The 22,015-nt window shown below is 48.2% G+C and overlaps 1 protein-coding gene across 2 annotated transcripts in view; it reads right to left on the bottom strand.

The window, feature by feature from the left end:
- LOC309878009 (cystathionine beta-synthase-like) overlaps positions 1-21,136 on the bottom strand; it is a 32,811-nt gene extending 11,675 nt beyond the window's left edge. Inside the window, exons 1-12 of one of the 2 annotated variants that reach the window (XM_082760071.1) lie at positions 20,727-21,136; positions 10,017-10,141; positions 8,865-9,076; positions 8,221-8,327; positions 7,717-7,851; positions 5,428-5,507; positions 4,703-4,837; positions 4,091-4,160; positions 2,417-2,508; positions 1,448-1,573; positions 727-811; positions 424-529 (exon numbers count right to left, since the gene is read on the bottom strand). In XM_082760071.1, the coding sequence (XP_082616197.1) occupies positions 424-529; positions 727-811; positions 1,448-1,573; positions 2,417-2,508; positions 4,091-4,160; positions 4,703-4,837; positions 5,428-5,507; positions 7,717-7,851; positions 8,221-8,327; positions 8,865-9,076; positions 10,017-10,058 (1,190 nt within the window). In that variant the 5' untranslated portion in view covers positions 10,059-10,141; positions 20,727-21,136. The remainder of the gene's footprint in view (positions 1-423; positions 530-726; positions 812-1,447; positions 1,574-2,416; positions 2,509-4,090; positions 4,161-4,702; positions 4,838-5,427; positions 5,508-7,716; positions 7,852-8,220; positions 8,328-8,864; positions 9,077-10,016; positions 10,142-20,726) is intronic. The other variant, XM_082760072.1, reaches the window with a different exon arrangement.
- Positions 21,137-22,015: the final 879 nt, after the last annotated feature.

Raw genomic sequence — 22,015 nt, 5'->3', positions numbered from 1 at the left:
CTTGGCACAGCTCTGCGCCCTCACACTGCCATCTGTAAACTCTCCCCAGCACTGGCCACTGCCGCAGCAGGGCTGCGTTCTGCTTTGGACACAGGCAGAGGGAGCTGACAACAGCCTTAAAGAGACCCTTCCAGGAATGGGATAACAACAGGGATCCCAAATAATTAAGCTTGAAAGCAAATCTCCATAGAGAGCTTAACCAAGCAGTTATGGTTATATACTCGGTCAGACACCAGGAGGAGCTCTGCTTCAGACAACTCCCTGTCAGACCTTTTCTAGATACCTCAGAAATTGTGCCCCAAACGCACCCCTGGCTTTGCTGCCTTGGTGCTAACAAGAGGAATGCATTCACTTCGCCACTGCTGTAAGAGAATCTGAGGAGCTGCCCTGTCTTTTTCCCAGAGAAAATAGGCAGGTTCTTACATGTAGTTCCTGATAGAGTCAGGGAGGATAACAACGCAGCGCTGACCTTCCTTCAGCTCTTTGGCTGCCTTCACAGCTGCAGACATTGCACTGCCTGAGCTGCCACCTGCCGAAACGCAGATCAGAGGCAAGACTGTCAAACCACAAGGGCAACAAGACAGAAAGAATGAGAGAGAGGAGGAGAGGCAGTAGAGGAGCCTGGAGTGAGGGGAACAGCTCCTGAAGTGTAAGGAGGTCTCCCTGATCTGCACAAAGCCGTAGCCTCCCACAGAAGAACCCCAAAGGACTCGTGTCTGCTCTTACCACACAGCAGTCCTTCCTCTCGGATCAGCATGCGTGCTAACGCAAACGACTCCTCATCGTTGGTCTTGTACCACTGGTCCACTGTCTGGGAGGGGGCAGGAAGACAGAAACGAGGGTCTCTTTAAAGGAGGGGAGCTACAGAGCTACACCGCCAATTCAGCCCCACACTCTTTGAGGTAACAGCTGTCCTACTGAGCCACATGCTCAGGTTTCCATCCTTGAAGTGCCTTTTTTATTTTTTATTTTTTTGGCCAAAGATGACCACATTAGCACAACAGTCGCCTTTTGAAATCTGGCTTTGAGAGCAGGCTGTTGTGAGACGGCCAGCGAGTATCAACCCGTTTCCTCCCCTCTTGGAGGGCTTCCCAGGGACACAGCCTCTGCTCAGCACTAGACATAGTCAGGCTGCTTTTGAGGGGGAAGGGTAAGATTTCATAACTAACCATACTGCTACTTACTGGCTTTTAGAAGTAATTATTACATTCTAGGAATACGTTACCTGTTTCACAGCATTTCTCCTAGCATTGCAAAACAAATGTGTTCAGTACAAAAGCCCCCCAAGGACTGATTTTCCTGGTAGGAAAGAACAGGAATAATTCTGCCTGCTAGCCCTCTCCTTTCATCTCAAAGAAAGGCTTTCCCAGGTTTCTCCTCCACCTTCCACCTCACTTCTGCATCCCAGCAGACCGCAAGGAGAAGTGAACCAAGAAGCACAACTTACAGATCTATCCAGCACCGTGGGGACGAAATCGTACCCGATCCCCTCCACTTCGTACATCGTCTTGTCAGTCCTGTTCAATTCTTCCGGCTGAGCAAGGATGGAGCCTTCGGGATCAACACCTATGATCTGGAGGAAGCAGTTTCCACTTTGGCTACCGTGACAGCCAGCTTTTTGGGAGCACAGCTACTTGCTCGTGAGCGCTGGCCGTGTTAGGGCAGTCGGCGTCACTCTGGCTGCTCACACTTGGCTGCAGACACAGCCAGCTCACAGCAGACCGGGTCTGCTGCTCACCTCCTCCTGGCAGCATTCCCCTCCCTGCAGACAGAATGCTTTGCTGCTTCTGGCTCTGCAGGCTGTGGACACTAAGCAAGTTTTTTAACCAGGAGACAGGGTTTCCAAGCCAAACCTGTCCTCATTCGCATGCCAGGCATCATTACAGCCAACATGTTTTGTGCCAACTGCAGGCACATAAGCTTGACTTTGTTTTCCCTCCCCCTCCCTGAATATATAGGAAAATATTCATGATTGAAACAGGATACCAGCTTCCGCGAGGAAATCTAAAACTACTCCCTGCTACACACACAGGTGGGTGTGCTCAGAGCAAGCTTCACTTGGTGAAGAACTCAGCCCCTCCAGAAAGGTGGCCAGGGCATGGCCAGAGAGGGAACACGTGGCTGCTGTACGCACCAGAGAAGTCAATTTCTGAAACACCCCATGAAGGAATCAGAGGGCCAGCTGTCACCTGCTCAGCCAAACCTGAACCTTAGTCACCAGCAAGACCAGCGCATGGTGATTTCAGATGGAACCTGAAAACCTTTCTTTGCTGCCCAGAACCACCCTCACACTGAAAAACTCCAAGAGCTTCTCTGAGAGACCCAGGGCAGGCTTGCAAGGAGTAATGCAAAGCAGGAAGCAGAGCTGTCTGAGGCTCTCCCAGCTGCAGGGACCCGCTTTAGACTTGCCACTTACTTTGCAACCTGGACACTTCTCCTTCAGCTTTCTGGAAATGCCAGTGATGGTACCTCCTGTGCCAGCTGTAGCCACCAGCATGTCTATTTTTCCTGTTTAAGGGTGAGAGAGGGAAGACAGCTGTGACACCTCCCCGAAGATTATGGATTAAAAATAAACTTGCAGTTAAGCATGGACTCACTTTAACAAAAACAAAGGAAGTGGCAGCAAAAGGGCAAGATAAGACTCCTTGCTTCCCAAGAGCTGCACAAGACCTACCATGAGACTATCTTGCTCAGTACCCATTTACTTCAAAAAAATCATTTTGAAATGTCCTTCGGTGGTTTTGCAAGGTGTCAGTTTGCAGGGCTTTGGGCAGAGAGTCCATAGCCTCAACACCCGTAGTTTTCCTGTTACTGTATTTGCAGATACGGAATAACTCATCCTTTAACACAGAAAAAGCAGCCCATTATCATTACTGAACGAGTGCCAAGAGCATGGGATAGGTGCCCATAGAGAGAACCCTTAAGACAGCTCTCTCATTTTCGTGGGAAGAAAAACGCTGTTTTGGTCAGGAGCACCCAGCAGAGCTAACGCAGGTCTGACAGCTCATTCTTCTGTCAGCCCCTGCAGTTTCCCTGGTGCATCCACCTCACAGCTTTGACTAAAACACATTTTAAAAGGGCAATTCCTATACAAAAAAAAAAAAATAGTGTTTTCAATTCAACAGAACAACACTGCACCAGGAAGGTTTGATTCAGAGTGAGACTGCTGCAAGATCAGTAATAACGACAACAGAACAGTGCCCAAGCTACGAGGGAAAATAAATAGAAGCAGGAGAGTAACGAAGCCTACAGCTAGAACTTGGCTATACTCTCAGCTTGTGGGATTGCACTTTGTTCAAGTATACTCATTTTAGCTTCAGTTTGCCACAGAAAGGCACATTAAGTCCTCTGAACAGTGTTATTCTGGGCAGAAGAAGGGGAGCCCTTCGAATGGTCCACACCTGGATTAGAAGAAGACATTTAATAGCTGATTTTCTTATTTCAGCAGCCAGGGTCTTATCAGAAAAAGTTTAACTGTACTGTTTCATAGGGCAGGTGAGCCTTTCCTATATGTTTTTTTTTTTTCCTACCACCTGTGGCAAATGCCTACATGGTAGGCTGCAGCATCACAGCTCCTAGATTCCTCACCTGGGTGAGCTAACCCAGCCAAAGCTCTCTGCTGCCACAGCTCAGTCATTTCTGGTACTCCAACTGCCTAGAGCTGAGGTGGAAATGACCCCAGAAGAGTAAACTGGTCTTACTGGTGGCAACAGCAACACAGAGCAGCTTGTACTCCTGACGTCTCCTGTTTTAAGGAAGCTTTGAGTATAATGGAGGATATATATGAATGTGAGAAATGTGAAAATACCCATTTCCATATTTGTGATCAGAAAAAACTGACCTGTTCTTTCATGCCACTCTAGGTAAGGCTTTTGTAAACAATTCAAACATCACTTAATGGAAAATCGGTTTAACTAAGACTACAGAAATAAGGCGGTCCTCTAATGATGCACAGCGGATGTATCGCTTCTGCTGTACCAAAATCCATGCAATTCTCAACCCCCTCGGGTCCCAGTCTCCAAGCACATAACCACAGAAAACACAAAGGACTGTGATTAAAGAAGCAGCTAGCAGCGGGGCACGGACAGACCTTCACACTGCTGCAGGATCTCCTCAGCTGTGGTGTCGTAGTGCGTCAGGGGGTTGCTGGCATTGCGGTACTGCATCGAGAGACAGGACAGCCAGTAAGCAGACCAGAGAGACACCAACATTCACACTGTGAGGCATCGCAGGAATATGGCAAACACTTCTCAAGCCCCACAGCTGCTACAAATACTCTTTCCAGACTGTTTCCTTATCTGTTACCCAGTTCCACGCCTGAGGGGAGGCACAACCTCCCTGGATGACCTAATTTAAGGGTATTCCTAAGGTGCCAGACATCTCCAACACCAAGATCAGCCCTGGCTGCAGGGCAGTTTCTTTTAAGAACATGACCCCGTACCTTGTACTACCAATTCGGCGGAGAAAGCCACCCCATACCTCTTGCTGTTTCTGCAGACAGGCTCATTGCTGCCCTCTGGTGATTACAAAACCTTGCTACCCTATAGAGCATGGTGACTGCTCAACAGCTCCATCCCTGGGCGGCAGATTTTTCACCCAGGGACATCCCTGTGCTGTTTAACATTCAGCCATGAGCACCAAGCAACAAAGCTACAACACCTCCCCCCGTGCCGCACCTGCACCTGTGCCACCTTGCTCTTACCTGATCTAAGATGTGCGCGTTGGGGATTTCATTTTTCAGTCTCCACGCTACTCCCACATGAGATTCAGGAGAATCAAATCTGGCAGTAGTTGGGGTTCTCACAATCTCAGCGCCCAGAGCCCTCAGAACATCCACCTGCAAAAAAAAAAACAGACTGTCAGAAAATCCAAAAGCACCCTCTCAGCACAGAGACCTCGTTACAATGCAGGGGAAGGAAACCTCTTCCCTTTTACTTGGCCTGAAACAGCCTGCCAGCAGCTCTCTTATGCCCTAGCCTCACAGCATCACTGAGCTATGTTATTTGGTCTGAACTCAGCTTTATTTTGGAGCTAGATGTCAAATTCCTGTTTCCATTCTGGAGCTTTGGGACTACCACTCCACACTGAGAGGCCTCATTCAGGCAGAACTCAGCACCCTCTTTTGCTGGTCACATATGCTCTGCCCTCTAACAGTATTGTAAAATAGATATTATATATATATAAATATATATATAATGGTGATGGCTTTGTGCTACTTCTCCCTCCAGGGCAGAGAAGAGCTAGTAACAGGCACAGGCCTTCAGGGGACATTGCTCACGGCTGCTCTCACTTGTGCCACTGAGATCAGTGGTTTTGCTGACACGAATTTCTAACCTTTGTTGCTAAAGCCAGAGCACCCGTTTGCAGCAAGTGCAAGCATGCTTTTTTTTTTTTAAAAAAACTCTTGGAAATAAAAGCAGATCTGACCTTCTCCATGCTCATTTTCTCTGGCATCACAATGATACAGCGGTAACCCTTCACTGCTGCAGCCAAGGCCAGCCCAATTCCTGGAAGCAAGCAAAGACACGCAGAGCATACAGTGAGGTGCAACAAAACCCAAACCCTCCATGCTAGCTTTGGCATGCCCTTGCTTTAATTAGATTTTCACCAGTGGCTTGAGTACAGTGTCTCTACAAGGGGCGGCAAAGGGAACGTTTCTGGCTTCTGGGGAGATTTACAGACACTGCTGATCCCTTGAAGAGCAGAGCCAATAGAAAGTTTAGCCAAAGATAGGGAAAAAAATAGTTACCTATCTCAATATGTGCAGACCACTGGCTTTACCATGCACACATCATTTTCCTTCTGTCTCTCCCCCATCTCATCACCTCTGTTTTTACAAAAGCAGTTTGGGAAATGAATGAATTTTAAGCTGAAGAGGACTAGAGCAATCATTTTTATATCCCCTACTATTCTTCTGCATTAAATGCCTGAACTAAGCAATGTGCCTAAGCTAAATCCTTTTTGAAGGACAAGATTTAAGTGCTCTGTGTGATTGTGGCTCTAATGGATCACGTCAATTTGTTACAAGTGAACTACCTGAACTGTTAAGACACTTCACTTCTAGCTTAAAAACCTGCACTTCCAGTCTGATTGCTGCTTTCTCAGCATGTCGTCAGCTGCCCACCTGTGGGGCTAAGCTCCGAAATATCTTCCCAATTGAGATGCTTACAGCTGTCACCTCCCTGCTGGATAAAGAAACAGATCAGGTCAGCCAATATGTGTCTGAGAGAGGGCTGCATGCTCCTGTGCTGTTTTGGGTACCAAGCACAGCATCAACATGTGCCCATGGCAATGCCTCACAATTTAGCCTACACAGAAGCTTGCTTGTTCAAAGTTTCCTTTGTTTCTTCTTGGTTTAGGATTGTATAGGAGTGAAAAAATCTTTAACTGTTCCTCTGAGAAGCACAACTCACACCTCAGGTAATTCAAGTTCTTTAAATTCTATTTTATTTTTTAAAGGGGGTGGAAGCACCCCCTTTAAATCTTCTTCCAGTGCATTACAGATAAATACAGACACCAGAATGAAATAAAACAAGAAGCACTAGCTTCACTAGTGCCAAGGAGTAAAGAGAAGCCATGCAGCATCCTTCCTTATGGTCTGTGATGAAGAAAGCATTCTGAGACCTAAACTAACACCTTGCGCTTTCTGGTACTGACCTGGAAGCACAACATCAAAACAGGACTCTGGCTGAGGGAAAAGTAGGAAGCAGAGAAGGCAAAAATCTGATGTATTATTATCTCTGAGCAGTGACCTAGGGCCAAAGCCAGTGTCCTCACTTTACTGTCTGCCCTGGTCTTTGCTTTTGAATGAACCAAGACAACTTTCTGAAATAAATGACTTGTACCTCCTTTGCGTCTGCTTTCTTTTTATATTTTTTTGGGGTTCCAAGCAAAGGAGAGCTATTCATCAGGCACTGCCTCAAGTGTTGTAGTACGAACTCAGATACTGGAAGAACGCAATGTGGGTATTTTCCGTAACGTGCCATTGCTCAGGCAACAGCTATGGCCACAGTCAAAAGGGGCTTCAATTTTAAGGCAGCCCCCACAAAGCACCTCCCTAATGGCAACAGATATGACTACTCAGTTTTCTGTTATAGAATATAAACATTTCTGTTCATAGATCAGCTCAGTCATCTCAGTACTCCATTAACAAGAACTGGGCTGGACCAAAAGATCAAAAGAAAAGTTGGTCCGCCTGGCCTAGTAAACCATCAAAACATACATTTTGTGCATCAAAAGGCAAAAGATGACGCCCAAAAAATAGTTTAAGAAGAGGACAGGACATCCAGGGACACCTCTCCAGAACACATCAGATGGCTGAGTAATTCGTAGCGCATCGCAGGGACCTCCTCAGAGGATGCAGTGCATTTATATTTAACCAGCTCAGTGGGGAGTATTCCTGATGTTTACTCGCCGCCAGTAGAGCAGCTTAATATACGGGCAGCAGCTTTGATGCAGGAGCCCAGTTAACTCCAGCCTGCTCAGATCATCAGATGCTCTCTCTTCCCTGGCCTCTGACTAGTGGGACTGTTCCTTCCTCCAGCCCTCCAAAGAGAAGATGCTGCCACAAGGGAAATCTGCTGAAGATTCCTGCTGAAGGGATCCCCTTCCTCCCTTGCACAGGCAGCCTCCATGCTCCAGTCTCAGCTCTGCCTTCTCCAGGAAAGCCACCAGCATGTTTTCCCCACACTTTGTTAGGGTCTTCCCACCCCCTACCTGTGTTTCCAGAGGTTGGCTCTATGATGGTGTCTCCAGGCTTCAAGATCCCAGCTTTCTCAGCATCCTCCACCATCCTCAGGCTGATGCGGTCCTTCACGCTGCCCCCCGCGTTGAAGTACTCGCATTTTACCACTGGAAACAGACAAACCAGGCAGAATTCTTGAACAGCAGCCATCTGCCGACAGGCTGCTGATCCTATCGCACCTCCAAGAGCAACTCTTAACACGTCTGGCCCAATTCACCTCCCTCCTTACAGCGGATGAGGATTCACTGCACTGCATTTCCACTGTTATGGGTCACAGCACAGCACGTTTGGTACTTGACGCTGGCCACAGAAGCCAGAAACTCCCCCCCCAAACAGTCAGCCTTTCCATAAAATGATGGCTTCTTTCTGTTTTCTAAAGGGTTCCTGCACTCCTCTTAGGCTCGGGTCCCGCAACACTACTAGCCAGAACTCCCCAGCATTTCTCGTTTCTGCCTCCTGCCTGCAGTAGTACTCACAGAGTTCACACTTCAGCCCAAAGTGCTTCCCAATCTTGTTGATTCGCACCAAAGGGGTATTGCCAACTTTATTCAGGATGTTCGGCAGGATGTTTGGAGGCTCTGGCCTGGCACACAGACAAAATCAGAAGAGACCACGGGCAGGTCACACAGTAGCAACACACAGCACTTCTGATGCTTTATTCTACCCAGCTTTCTCCCTTTCCTAGCAGACTTGGACATTCTCTTAAATCAAAAGGTCTGTTAGAAATTTGTAAAACAAGTCCCTGATCCAGAACTCAAGGGTTAATCAGACATCCAGCTGAGTGCTGAGGCAAGAATGGTGTGCTCACAGTCTGCTGTGCTATACGCAGCCAGCATTACCAGTGCAATCACTCATCTAGTCAGGGAGCAGTTTGCTGGGTTATTTAAAATAGTTCCAGTCCATGCAGTTTCATGTAACTTCTTTTGTGCAATACCCCCTGTATGCTTAATCTGGGTTCTCAGTTTTGTTTATTCACTGAAATTTAAGAAGCACCAGCACATCTACATGCAAAGCAGCATCGGTTTAAACCAGTCACCTTTTGTTTAACCCCCACGGCTCTGAAATGAACCAGGGTAAGTCTGGTGCTGAAAACCAGCAAGCAAAGAAGAGCAATACTTACAGAGTGATATGACGATGGGGGGAGGCAGAGATGGGTTTCCCGAGCTTCCACGTGCATTTGCTAGGCGTATCAGGACGGATCCACTTCCTTTCCTTATCGTTAGCCTTACAGTCCTCTTGGTCTGTCCCTCCAGAGAGGAAGAACTTGCCAGGAGCATGAGGGCATGAGTTTGTGTCTGGCTTGAGCTGGGTAGGAAGTGAAGGCATTTCATCCTTAGAAAGAAAAAGATAAGAGACTGCTGTAAATCATATGCCCTGCTGTGATGAGACCAGAGTATCTCTTGAGACTATCAAAAAGAGTCCTTATTTTGGCTCCATCCCTTCATCAGATATTTATTTCTTCTCCAGTGTGTCAGCTTGCTGCTTTTCTGAGGGGAGCCTACCCAAACTGAAACTACCCTGGGGGTGTTTTTCAGGAGAACAGCATGGTCTACAAGCCAAAAGGGGCAGCAGCGACAACAATTAGCCTTTAACATCCAAGAACAGGTTCTGCTGCTGGCTGCAGGGGATCCTGTCTCCCTGCCTAAGACTCTGGTATTAGTGGAAAGAACATGGTGAGATGAATCCTATCCTTAAGTGTCCCGGTCTTGTTATTCCCTTGTGGGAAAAAGGTCACACAACGAATGGGTATTTTAATGCTCAGCTGATGTCTCCATATTATTGTGAAGATGGAAAGCATTTTAATATAATTTTCCTTTGCCAAATACTTATCAAAATGTGAATCTTGAACGGCTATGCCAAGCACAAAGCTCAAGACAGCACCCCTAGTGACAAGATAACTTAAACTCACTGAAGCACATGCTTACTGCAACAAGCCTCCACGAATATCTAGACCACGTGCTGTGGGAGACACCCCTCCCACACAAAAAGATAGCCCTTGGAGATAAAGCTTCTCCTTTCCAAGCAGAGAAACAGAGTAAGACTACTCAGTGGCTAATTAGCAAGTGGTGCCAACAGACTCTGCAGCTTCTTATGATCTTGAAAACTCTTTCAAGAAGCTCACTGGTTTCGACAGCACCTGCCTCAAGAGAATTCCAACCCCCTCACTTCCCTCTGCCCCAAGAGATCTAGAAATCCCTCTGAAAGCAGATAGAGCTTTCCCAAATTCTGGTGAGAAAAAGGCAAATAGTATTCCCCAAAGACCAGTGTATACCTTAGACATTGGAATAGGTCTCTCTGCCATCAGTTTCTCCATTTCCTTCGGCAAAGGCACAGCAGACAGGACTTTCTTCGGCAGAAAGAGTGCAGTGGGTCACAGGACCGGAATCTTCTTCAAAGCTGCAGATCATGCAAGGTAAACGAACAAACATCAGGAAACAGTTTATCCTAGAGAGAACACAGTCACCCCACTTTTATGGGGAAAAAAGCCACAAAAAAAAGCAAAGATGATTTGTAAAGGCAGGATAAAAAAAAAAAAGTCATGCAGCAGAGGTGTCACACAGAAAGTCAGCTTAGTGTCATCTGACACTGTTGGACTGTCTGTGCTTCCTTAAACTTGACAGCCACAAAAACTAAAAGAAAATACTTCAGCCCACAGCAGATATGCTTCTAGAGACATCAAGGGCAAAAGGGCTGCACGAGGCCATCAACAGAAGACCCTTCAAACATTTTAGGCCAAGGCTCTGAAGAGGAACATTCGCAGGGTTCTCTCCACCCTTGAGGAGACCAAACTCACCAGTTCCTCCCAACACCAAACCGGTGCTTTACATGTAGCTGCAACGATGCTGGACGTAGTGCACACAAACACTCCAACCACAAGGATGCCCAGCAGGCTTTTTGTGTTTCAGAAGTTAGCGAATACCAAATGGAAGCAGTAAGTTCATTTCTCCCATTCCAGCCAGCTTCGTTTCTCCTAAAGGCAAAAATCTGGCTGGAGTCTTAGGAAACGCATTTTCTCTCTCATATTTGTTTTTCTCATCACTGTTTTACAGCAGGATTCACGTTTTCTTTCCATTACTGAACTGTGCTAGGCCTGGAAAGGTTCTCATCCCCACAGTTACGCCAAATGGGTGCAGAACAGATACAGCTTAGATCAGGTAGCACCAATGGTCTGCTGGCAGACTGGAAACCAGCTGAATTACAGGATCAGTGAACTTTAGCATTTGATCCTGCAAGTTGACATGCACCACTGCTTGATACGCACCTATTCCTTTCTCATGTGCTGATTCGAAGAAAATGCCTATGGCACTTAAACTGCTCCCCTTTAGGAGAGCAGACTCTGGAAGTGCCAGCTTTCAAGACAAAGGCTTGAAATAATTCACCTTCTGGATGGAAAAACTTCCACGTCACCAAAATGATACTTTTTGCTTTATTTGGGTTAATACGTGCCCAAGAGCCAACACAGGCTGCATCCTGTACTCGACTACTGACGAGGGCTAGACCGCGAGGCACCAGTCCAAAAGCGCTGCTATAGCATAAACACAGGCAATTCAACACCACCCGTCTTTGCTAGCAGAGAGAAGAGTTTACTTCTAGCTCCAAAGCAAGGCCCAGCCTTCACTTCTACTTCTAGAAGGTGCCTTGTTCATAGTTCAGAATATCACTTTATTTTTTTTCCTAAAGCAAAAGTATTGGGGAAGTTTCAAGTTTTCCTCCAAGCCACCCGTACAAGCTCCTTCCAACAGCTGATGCAATACTGGACGTGGACATTGGCTGCCTTGGCTCAACACTGATGACAGACAGTATTTACTAACCTCATCTAATAAGGATACCGTGCTGCCAAAGGATCAAACCATTTCAATACAGAAGAAGAAAGCAGTAAGGGCTTACAGACCAGAAGCAGGATTTTTTTATTCTGCTTCTAGGTTCTCAAAAAATAGGAGGGGGTGAAAAGCAGACTTTAAATCACCAAACCTCAGTTTCCTGCAAGAGGGTCCAAACTGGTGGAGAAAGGGAGAGAAATTTTGTGGCAGTAAAAAATTGCAAAGGTCTGAAGTAAGTAAGTACTTGTTTGTACTGCCTGCAGGAAGGAATTGAACCTGGCTGCCTTCAGAAGCCGCTTTTTGGAGGACTCCCTCAAAACTGGGCAAGACAACGCCATTTCATTTCCTCTATTATAAGGCAATAAGCTGAAATAAAATCCACCAGCAGCAACATCCATCACCTCTTGAGCCAGAAACAGCAGAAGCTAAGGAAAAGCTGTATTTAGTGCCTTCAACTAAGAAGCAATATTCTCACACATCTTTTAGAGGAACGGCAATGCTTTGATGTTTCATCAAAGCTTCAGTCATGGGGCTAGACCTTGGAACAAAAATGAGGCGAGAGAGGAAAAAAAAAATAACGATAAGCACTGCCAGCAAAATCCTGTCACCAAATACCAATCTTAAGCACATCACTCATTGGAATGAAAAGCTCCTGTTTAACAAATCCATTCAAAATGCTTTATTAGGCACGACTTTAAATAACCCCACACCCACTCACCTCGAAGTATATAGGTAGGCACATATGCATTTAGGAAGCCAAATTCTACCCACATGCTAGCAGAGAATCAGTCCCAGCTACGGTCAATCTGGTACCTTAGATCCTGAAGAAGGACAACATCCCAGGACAAATTTGGGAATTTTAGAGGGAATTCTTACCACAGAGCTCAGTGAAGACGTAGGAGCAGCAGCAATGGCTTGTTGCTGTACATATGAAACAGGTCAGGAGCCCAGTGTGCCTGGTTGTGTCCAAAACCCACAGGAAGACCTCAGATCTTCGAGCTCCTGCAGCGCTACCAATGAGCCCTACCTTCCCCGCTCTGCCAGCCTGAGCCTCGGTTTGCCGGAGAAGTGAGCGCTCCCATGACTAGCTGAGGGTGTGGGCAGGGCCTGACTAGAAAAGCCTGACTAACTTCCACCATTATACCTGCAGAGGACACGAGGCGGTAAAAATCAGAGCCAATTTACACACAGTCACTCAAAGCCGAGCCTCGGAGGAGCCTGGGAGGCAGCAGAGATAGGAGATGAGAAAGCCTCATGGCCAAGGCCACACCTCTGCATCAATCTCCACGGGGAATCCAAGATCTAAGCTATTTCTCAACTCCTGAGTAAGGAGTTTACAGAGCAGGACTGAAGGCCAGCGAGTGAAATTAATCCCCAGACAACCCGGGCTGAACTTGCTCCGCAGATCAGTCAGGAGCTCCAGCTCCTAAGGCTGTACGCAGTACGTGATGGCAGCACTAACGCAGACATGCAGAGGGAGTATCATGTGTGCGAGAACATAATTAACCTGGGTCGGGTCTCAAGCCGAAATTAAGCCGTCTAAAAGGCAGGTTTACGAGGAGGATCACAGGGAGATGCCCCGAGGGCTGCCTGCTCAGCGGGAGATGAGATAGGGGACTCCATTACGCTGCGGCCTGCGAACGGCAGGCTTTGACGCTGAGCAGGGCCGTGAATGAGCAAACCACCAAAAACCTGTTGTTCTGCTCGCTCTGTGCCATCGCAGGGTCTCAGAGAGCTTTGGGATCCTCACGGGTTACCAAATGTAGCAGCTTTGGGAAGTCTTTGGGAACGCCACAGCTGTAAGTGGCTCAGGAGACCATCAGCCAGCTGTTTTTTGATTTGTTTGGGGCTTTCTTGGGCAATTTTTTGGTCATTTTTGTTTTGTTTTTCCCCCCTCCCATCTTTGATACTTCCTCAGTAGCAGCCAGCCATCTATTGTGTGTCAGGAGACACCAAGGGACCTGCTGGACTGCCACATACACAGCATCCCAAAACGAAAGATGCAGGTCATTCATGCCCCTGACTCTCTAACATTGCAAAGACATTACAACCTCAACAGCAGAGCAGCACCCGCAGCTGCTGTGATTAAAAACAGTGAAAACACGGAAGCGTCCAGCCTCCCCTCCCCACACAGAAGGAAAACTGCGTGTGCAGCCCTGTAGATGGTGTGCTCTCTGACGTTTCCTTGTTTTTTCAGTTCTCCCCAACCCTGCCTGGACTCACCTGATAAGACGTGCATCTTCATTCAGAAGACCCAAGGAGCAAAATAGCTCTAGAGGAAAGGCTGCAGAGTGAATGCCTCATCTGCATTTCTACCTGCTGCGGTCACAGACTTTCATCGTTTCCTCCCCTGCTTCCAGTTCCCTCTCTGCAGCCAGGGAGCACGGAGGGGCCACCACTACAGCCGAGTGCGGGCAGGGGATGTCACCCACCTCTGCACAGGCACAGGTAGAGCCGCAGAAATTAATCAGCTTGCCCAGCGCAATACAAAGAGGGAACCAGAGCTCGGTCTCAAAAACCTGCTCAGGATTTATAATGGGGCAGTCACAGCTTCCCTTCCTAGGATTACGTGTCCTCCTAGAGTCATTGTTATCTTTTGTTAGCACAGGACTTCTGATAAGGACTGGCAGAGAAACGCCGATCCCTGCTGCCTGGGCAGGAAGCCACTGCTTCGGCCAAGGCATGTTTTGTGGGAAAGACCAGGTGCCACCCACTCTGGCTCCACCAGCAGAGCTTTTGGCAGGCATCCCCCAATCCTCCTCGCTCCTACGCATCTCACGGGCAGACAGCAGGCACCTGCCAAGAGCCAGGGGCCAGCCCATCCAAACCTCCCCGGCAGCCTGCTAAGGCTGCCAGCGCCAGATTAATGATGTACCTGAGCTGTGCTCCGGGACACGTGCCCCTGCAACCCTTGCCACCACATACAGATTTTTAAAAAAAATTGCTGCTCGGGCTTCCAGAAAGCAACCAGAGGGTTGTGACGGGACAGCAACGAGCTGCCAACCAGCCTCGGGAAGGATGACGTGCCCAAATAAATGCTCTCCCTAACGCAGCACCTGAGCCTTACTTTGCTAACAGCGATCCCAAAAAAAACACCAGGTCCTGAGCAGGTCTTGGCTGCATGGGATGTGTTTTCCTCCTCTGGCACCCAACGCCCAGGCTTCGCCCATCTCCGCACCCCAAGTTTCTCCTGCTGCCTGCAGCACGAGCTGTCCGGCACACGGAGCTCACGTCTGGGCTTATCAGAGGGGCTTGTTTGATGGGCAAACACCGCGCTGGGCTGGCGGTGCCAACACGCTCCATGGTCAAAGGCTTTGGGATCAGGAGGGCAGGCAGGGGACAGGCGAGGAGCCCCTCACCTGCCGGTCCTACACCCAGCATTAGGGGCACGGCTCCCCAAGGGGCTCTCAGCCAAACCCAGGCTTTGCCCCAAAAATTGGGAGAGGATGGAGGAGCTGCACTGGGAGACCCTCGGGGAGTCTGTGGGGGCTAAGAAGGAGAACGGGGCGAGGAGGAATGGCAGAGCCCAGCCTCCCACATCCTCCTTCATCCCCCAAATCCTCCTCCTCCTCTTCCTCCCTTTCCTTCATCCCCCCCCCCCTCCCCCCCCCCTCCTCCTCCTCCTCCTCCTCCAGCCCAGCCGAGGCTGCCTGGAGCATCCCCACCAGCCCCCTCCTTTACCCGCAGGCACCCCGACACCTTAAAAAAAAAGAAGGTTTTCGTTTTTATCCTTTTTTTTTTAAAAAAAAAAAAACCCGGGGTCGCACCCAAACCACCGATTTTCTCCACCAAAAAAATAAAATAAAAAAAAATAATAATGGAAAAAAATAAATTAAAAAAAAATAATAAAAATATATTTTTTAAAAGGTGCAAAACAGCACAGAGCAGTCCCCAGCAGCCCCCCCTAGACCCTAAAGGGCTCCCCCTTACCGGGCTTGGCGGGAGCGCGGATGGCGGTGGCGGGAGCGCGGCTGGTGGCGGGAGCGCGGGTGGCGGGAGCGCGGGCGCGGGGTTAAGAAGAGCCCCGGGGCCCCCTGAGGCCACGCCCACCCGGCGAGGGAGGGGGCGGAACGGCGCGCGGCGATTGGCCGAAGAGTGGGCGTCGGCGCCAGGCGGGCAGCCAATGGGCGGGCGGCGGGGGGCTGCCCGCTCAAGATGTCGGGCGGCCCCGCGAAGAGGGAGCGAGAGGGAGGAGGGGGTGGGGGGGGAGGGAGGTGGCTTTGTGGGGTCGGTGTGAAAATGTAAATAAAGAGAAATGGTGATTAATGAGGGTTTGTCTTAACTGCGTGGTTCGCCCCCGTGCCTCGCACGTGGTCCCCGCGATCGAAGGAGGTGGCTCTACGCCTCCGCAGGCGGATGCTGTGCCAACAGGCGTGCTGCGGGGTGTGGGGTGCTGCGTGAAAATGGAGGGTAAGGGGCAGGGTGGCTCGGTTAGGGTGGAAAAAGGCGGTGTGCGGCTGGGTGCGACCGGTCTGAGGCTGAACGGGCAGCCTTGGGGTTACGGAGAGGCCGCCCTGGCAAGGAAATGGACCATGAGTAGAACATGGGGTGAAAAAAACACACCCCAAAACACCCCCAAACAAACAAACCCCCAAACAAACAAAAAGAATAAGGGAAAACACTGAAACTCCAAACAAATCAAGAGAAAGGTGAGTAAAACAAATAAACAGCAAGGCTGAGGCATCTGTTCTACTGCATAGGCTAAAATGCACACTCAGGTCACAAGAAAAAACCCACAGGGAAGCATGAATACATTGCTTTCCCCCCTGCCTCCATCAGGACCGAAATGGATGTAAAACCCACGTTGAATTCTACGTTGTTATCCTCCTTTTCCTGAAGAAAGGCTTACTAGAAAATACAGTTGTTAAACAGGGCAATTATTTACTTTAAACCACTGTTCACCTAGCTATTTACGTCTGAAGCATGCATGTAAGGTTTGGTTTGCACAGGTATCCATTAGCACCACTGGGAAAACACCTATTGGAAAAGCACGTGGGAGCAGCCCCCGGCTTGCCTCTGATGCTGCTAAATTACAGAATGGCACAGCTGGAATGCAGAGCATCAAAAGCACAGCAGAAGGAAAAAAAAAAAAAAACAAAACAAAACATGAATCTTTGGGCCTGAAACATGGCTACAACTTCCAGAAAATGGGTGCAAATCTTTGAAAACTGAAGGCGTACCCACCGAGCCCAAGGAGGGATAAACCACACCTTTTTTTCCTTATGCCTTTTAGGAAGGATCAAGGGAAGAGGCACTGAGTCAGCTCTTCTGTCTCAAGTGCCAGACTTGCAGCAGCCGCTGCATGTTCAGGCAGACGGGCGTTGAGATACGAAAGTGGCAGCACAGATGGGTTTGCCAGCTCCTTCAAACTGCGAGAGAGATACCTCAGAGAAGACTTGTAAGACCAAGCAACAGCAGTAGGCATGTTGGAAGCTATCTGAACATAATGTGTGGTGCTAACGGGAATGCCATCTGTAATGGCACCACAGCTCTGTGCTCAACAGCTGATCTCCTTCCCCGTGGCAGCAACAAGGTGAAGGTAAGCTTGCAATACTCAAAGAAAATGGGAGTTTTGTCTTGCCGTTGCTATGAGTAGCATTAAAATCGGTCACGGTGGCTGGAAATGGATATATAAAGCTTTCCTGACCCTACTGCATCCTAATTAGACAGTATGACCAAGCCCAATCAGTGGGGCACTTAGATTAATCTTCAAACCAGCCTTGTAATAACTCCCATAAACCAGCAATTCGCTGCCATTGTCATAAGTGGGGCCACTTAAACCATTTCCTGAGATTCAGGAGCATCTGCCAATGCTTTTCACATACGGAAAAAGGAGTTGCAGAAAGGGTTGGTGTATAATCAAGATTATTGCTTGATCTACACAGCAGTGATGTGATGCTGACCGAAACATTAAACAACTTGCTTAGAAATGGCAAAAATTCTTGTTTCTCATACCAGCGATGAATACACTTACTGAAGACTGAAAGGTACAGGAGAAAGACACCAGCTGCACATCTGCAATCAATGACCAAAGGGCAAATGCTGTTGTGGTAGAATTCCTAATGGAGGAAGATCAGGTAGAGGAAGGTGTTTTTTGTTTTTTTTTGTGAATAAGTAATGAAGTGATCCAAAGAAGCACTGTGCAGTGGTGGTACTCAGAACCTCTTTGGGAAGGGAGTGCACTAGGTAATCCCATGAGCTCAAGGAAATATTTTTTATATAGAGGGAGGAAAAAGCAGCCAAAGAGGAGCCACTCCAGATTTTATTTTAACTGAGTGGGAGAGGCTGTAAACAATTTGGAGGACAATCATACTTCAGAACAATCTTTGACAGATTGGAGAAATGAGGTGGCAAAGTAAAATAGGACCTTGGCCAATAAGGACACATGCAAAATTTTACAGCTAGGCAGGAGCAATGAGCTGCTGGAGCAACCACTATCTGGACTGCAATTGTGTAGAATGGAATGTATGATTATAGTCATGCAAACTCAATGCAAGTCAACAATGCCCCACTGTTGTGCAAAAAGCAAACACCATACAGGGTTACGCAAACAGGAATATAGTCTGCAGGACACATGGCACCCGGCGCTGGTGCGCTTAGTTGAGGTACCATGTCCAATCTGCCGTGCTGACTTTCGGAAAAGATATGGCCAACGTGGGACATGGTGTGAAGTGCACAACAAGAAGTTGGAGAGAGAAACGGGACTCAAGAGGAAGCACTGAAGAACAGAAAGCTGAAGAGGGGCAGAACTGGCTCCAGTTAGCTAAGGGGCAATAAGGAAGGGGATAAACCATTTTTCAAGTTCCTTCAGAACAGGAGGAAAGTGAAAAAGGTCAAAGTGGCAGCAACGAGGATTTTGGCTGGCCATCAGAACGACAAAATTACTCAGGTTGGAAGGGACCTGAGGAGGTCTGCAGTCCAGGCTACTGCCCAAAGCACGGTTAGTCCAGAGATCAGCCCAGGTTGCTTGAGCTTTGAACAGCTGGGTCTTGAAAGCCTCCAAGGACAGGGCCTGCAGTCGGTGCAGCGCCTGGCTGTCCTCACAGGTAAAATGTTTTCCCTGCACCCAGCTGGAACCTCCCCTTTAAGTTGATGACCTCAGTAAAGATCATGGCTTCTTTTCTGCCTGCAGGCACAAGGAGGCAGCTGCTAGGTTCCCCAGTCATCCCTTGCCTTGGCTCCAGCTCCTTACTGTCTCCGAGCATCCACCCCAATAACTCCTATTTATTGATGACTTTTCCATATCAGGGGCCCAAAACAGTAGGCAGTATCTCCTCTTCAGTGCTGAGTAGAGGGGAGTAGTCACTTCCCCCAGTCAGCTGGCTGTCCCCATGCATACTGCTGAGCATGCAGGTGGACCTCTGTGCTGCTGGGGCGTGCTGTGGCCTCATGTCCAGCTTGTTGCCCTCTGCCACCCCCAGGGCCTTTCCTGCAGAGCCATTCCCCAGCCAGGCACTCTGTGCCCTGTCAGGGGCTTGCTCCACCTAAGAGCAGGACTTTGAGTCTGTCCTTGTTCAATTTTCAGGTGGTTTCTGCTGGCCCATCCCCTCCACCCCATCCAGGTGCCTGTGGAGGACAGTCTTACCCCTCTACCGCACCAGGCGCACTGCCCTGGTTTGATGTCATCCACAAACCTGGTGAGGGCACGCTCCTTTTCTCCTCGAAATCACTGATAAACAAAATGTTACGATGGGACAGTTACTAGGACAGACAGACCCCTATGGCTCTACACTTGTGACTTGTACGACCTTCCAAGCCCAAATGACCCGGTTTTCACTCATCTGACAAGTCACCCATCCAAACTTTATAACGTAGCTTGGGTGGAGTGGGAGAGTGTCAGAAACCTCACTCAAGTCATCTCCTAGCCCTACAGGAAGGACGTCAACCATCGCTCTCCCTTCACCTACAGATCTGTGCCCCTTTGCTGAAGATGGTCTTTTCAAAAAGTGTTGAAGTTGCCACCGTGTGTGTGTTTGAGACTCACAGAGCTGGCTAAAGACCAAAGGCTCGCCTCCGTGCAACATAAGCAAGGAGGGCAATTAAAGGTCTCTGTTGTGGTCAACGTGGTCACGTGAAAGGGTCAAAAATCATGAGTCAAACCCCTCCAGCACAAAAAGACTGGTCCAGGCATTAATGAGGCTACTACTTGGTCAGATTTTGGCCTGGCTTAGATTTTGGAATTTGCCTTGCCCATCCACAGCCCAGCAACAATTAATGTGATATTGAAGGCAGTGTTAAAGTCTGTAAGGCAGTCTGCTCACTTTCCATTTGTGCATTGTCCAGAAATCAGGTTTTCAAGTCCTGCCTCAGAGTCCCTTTGTCAAGTTTCTTCCTCCTGCAGCTGCACAACATTTTTTTTCTCCACCAACACAAGAAGAGCGGAGGCATCTTCCATGTTCACTAAAGAGAAAGGAGGACGAGGAAGCGATGGAAGATGCACAATTGTTCTGATCTGTGCGGCTTTATCAACTTTCTCTTCAACAAAAATGGCCTTAGCTCTCAAGGGGAAAGAGGGATGGGCAGGAAGGGGAGCGCAGTCGCTCCTCCCCTGGCTCTTCCCGTGGCCCTCAGGCCCAGGAGGCATGCTGGTGCACCGGGCTGCAATGGCAGCAGCTGCCTCCTCCCTCCTTTCTCCTGGCTGGAATCCCAGACAGCTCCAGGAAGAAAGGGAGAATGAATGGTCTGAAATACAGCCAGAATTCAGCTGCATAGGTGGCAACGTTTGAAGTAAGTCAGGCGCTGGCAGAAGCACAGCAGGCCTAAACCTGGCAGACTACAGGGTTTTCTGTGAAAAACTGAGGGGCAGGGAGATTGGCTTGATCGCTGTGCGCTGCCTTTCTCCCACTTTGCCTTGTAGCCACTAAAACCAGAGCAGAAACCTTTTTTTTCTTTTTTCTTTTTTCTTTTTTTCTTTTTTTTTCCCTCCAGACCTAACTAACAGAGTAACTTTGGAAACTGTGGCAGCTGGAAGCAAGTCAATGACCTCCAGCACACTGACGGCGCAGTGCTCAGGGAAATAGCCCTCTGCAAGCCTTCTTCAAAACTCAATGAGTCTATCCCAAAGGAACACCTGAATCGATAACTTCTCTTGCCAGTGGGGACAGCTGTCAGAGCTCTCAGTATTTTTAAGGTACTGGGATCAAAGGGACAACCATACTCACGCAAACTGTTCCACAGGGCTCCAGCTCACCCGCGAAGTCGCTGCCCACCGTTTCACCAGGAGTTATCACCTTTCTGCTCTGCTGATGTACAAATGCACATAACTTGTCTTTGGTCCTGTCAAAATAATCCAGTTAGAAAAGCAAACCCCAAAAGCAAAGCTACAAGAGAAGTGCTGAACCCGATGGCCACTGGAGCACCACGTAGTCGTTTGTGCCTCAGCAGATAGAGGTGAGATAAGCAGCACGTTTCCCTTTCCCACTTTGTGTATGTTGAAACTAAGACACCGGCTACCAGAGCGTTTGTTGGCATACCTGGTTTGTTAGCTCTCACCATTCAACCCATTCTCATAAATCTAATTGACAGTTGAAACGGAGCAATTGAGTTGACACCTTTTTGGTAGTAACCCCCAGCAGGAAGATGGAGGAGGACAAGGAACCTTCTGAAATGGTGCTGCTGCTGCTGCTGAAACAACGGGTGAAGATAGTAGTCACTATTGGCTCTTCTCGCTGGAGGATATGATTTTACAAGAAATTAAACATGACGTGCATTACCAGATCAGATATTTATGACTGATGAGCACATTGCTGACAAGGAAGAATCATCCACGTACGTGTAGTTCAGGACACGTGCTGTTTCCCCATACACGTGGATTTAACAAATCAAAAATTGCACAGAGAAAAAAAACTGGAGACATATGTAAATAAATACAATAAAATTGGCCAGTGGAATGAATTCAGAAATACTCCTGCAAAGTTTTAGAAAGCATCATGTGTCAATTCAAGATTGAGATGTACTGATGGTTCTACAGATAGTTGGCTGCAATTTTGAGTTCTTTTAAAATGGAAATTCATGCATTCCAAGGTAAAGTTATGCACTATAGTAATACAGCTCTGCTTCGTCCTTGCACTGAATAGTAAATCAGCACAGCTATACATATTCTCCTCTGTGACAGCCTTACCAACAAGGTATTACTTCCTTACCAGCTGAAGTGAGTGCACACCGACTTGGCTCCTATTTTCAGTTCTGACTTTCCCAGAACAGGGCATTTTTTCAGACCAATCATAAATATTGCAGCCACTGGCGGTTACCAGTGCTTGGAGAACCAAGCGATTAACATTCCCCCCATCTGCTATGAAAACAGTTTCTGTTCTAGTATGTTAAAGACGACACATTCAGCTTAAGCTGCAATTGTAAAAGACAGTGGGAGTTAATGATCATTGTCCATTGCCAAAGTTTTACAGTTTGAGCCATGCAACATCAGGAAAAATCATTTTTATGTCCTCTCTCT

The sequence above is a fragment of the Aythya marila genome (assembly GCF_965140915.1).
Source record: "Aythya marila genome assembly, chromosome: 1".
Classification (NCBI taxonomy): Eukaryota; Metazoa; Chordata; class Aves; order Anseriformes; family Anatidae; genus Aythya; species Aythya marila.
Note: the sequence above shows the minus strand (reverse complement) of the source record. Positions and strands in the feature narration are given on the sequence as shown.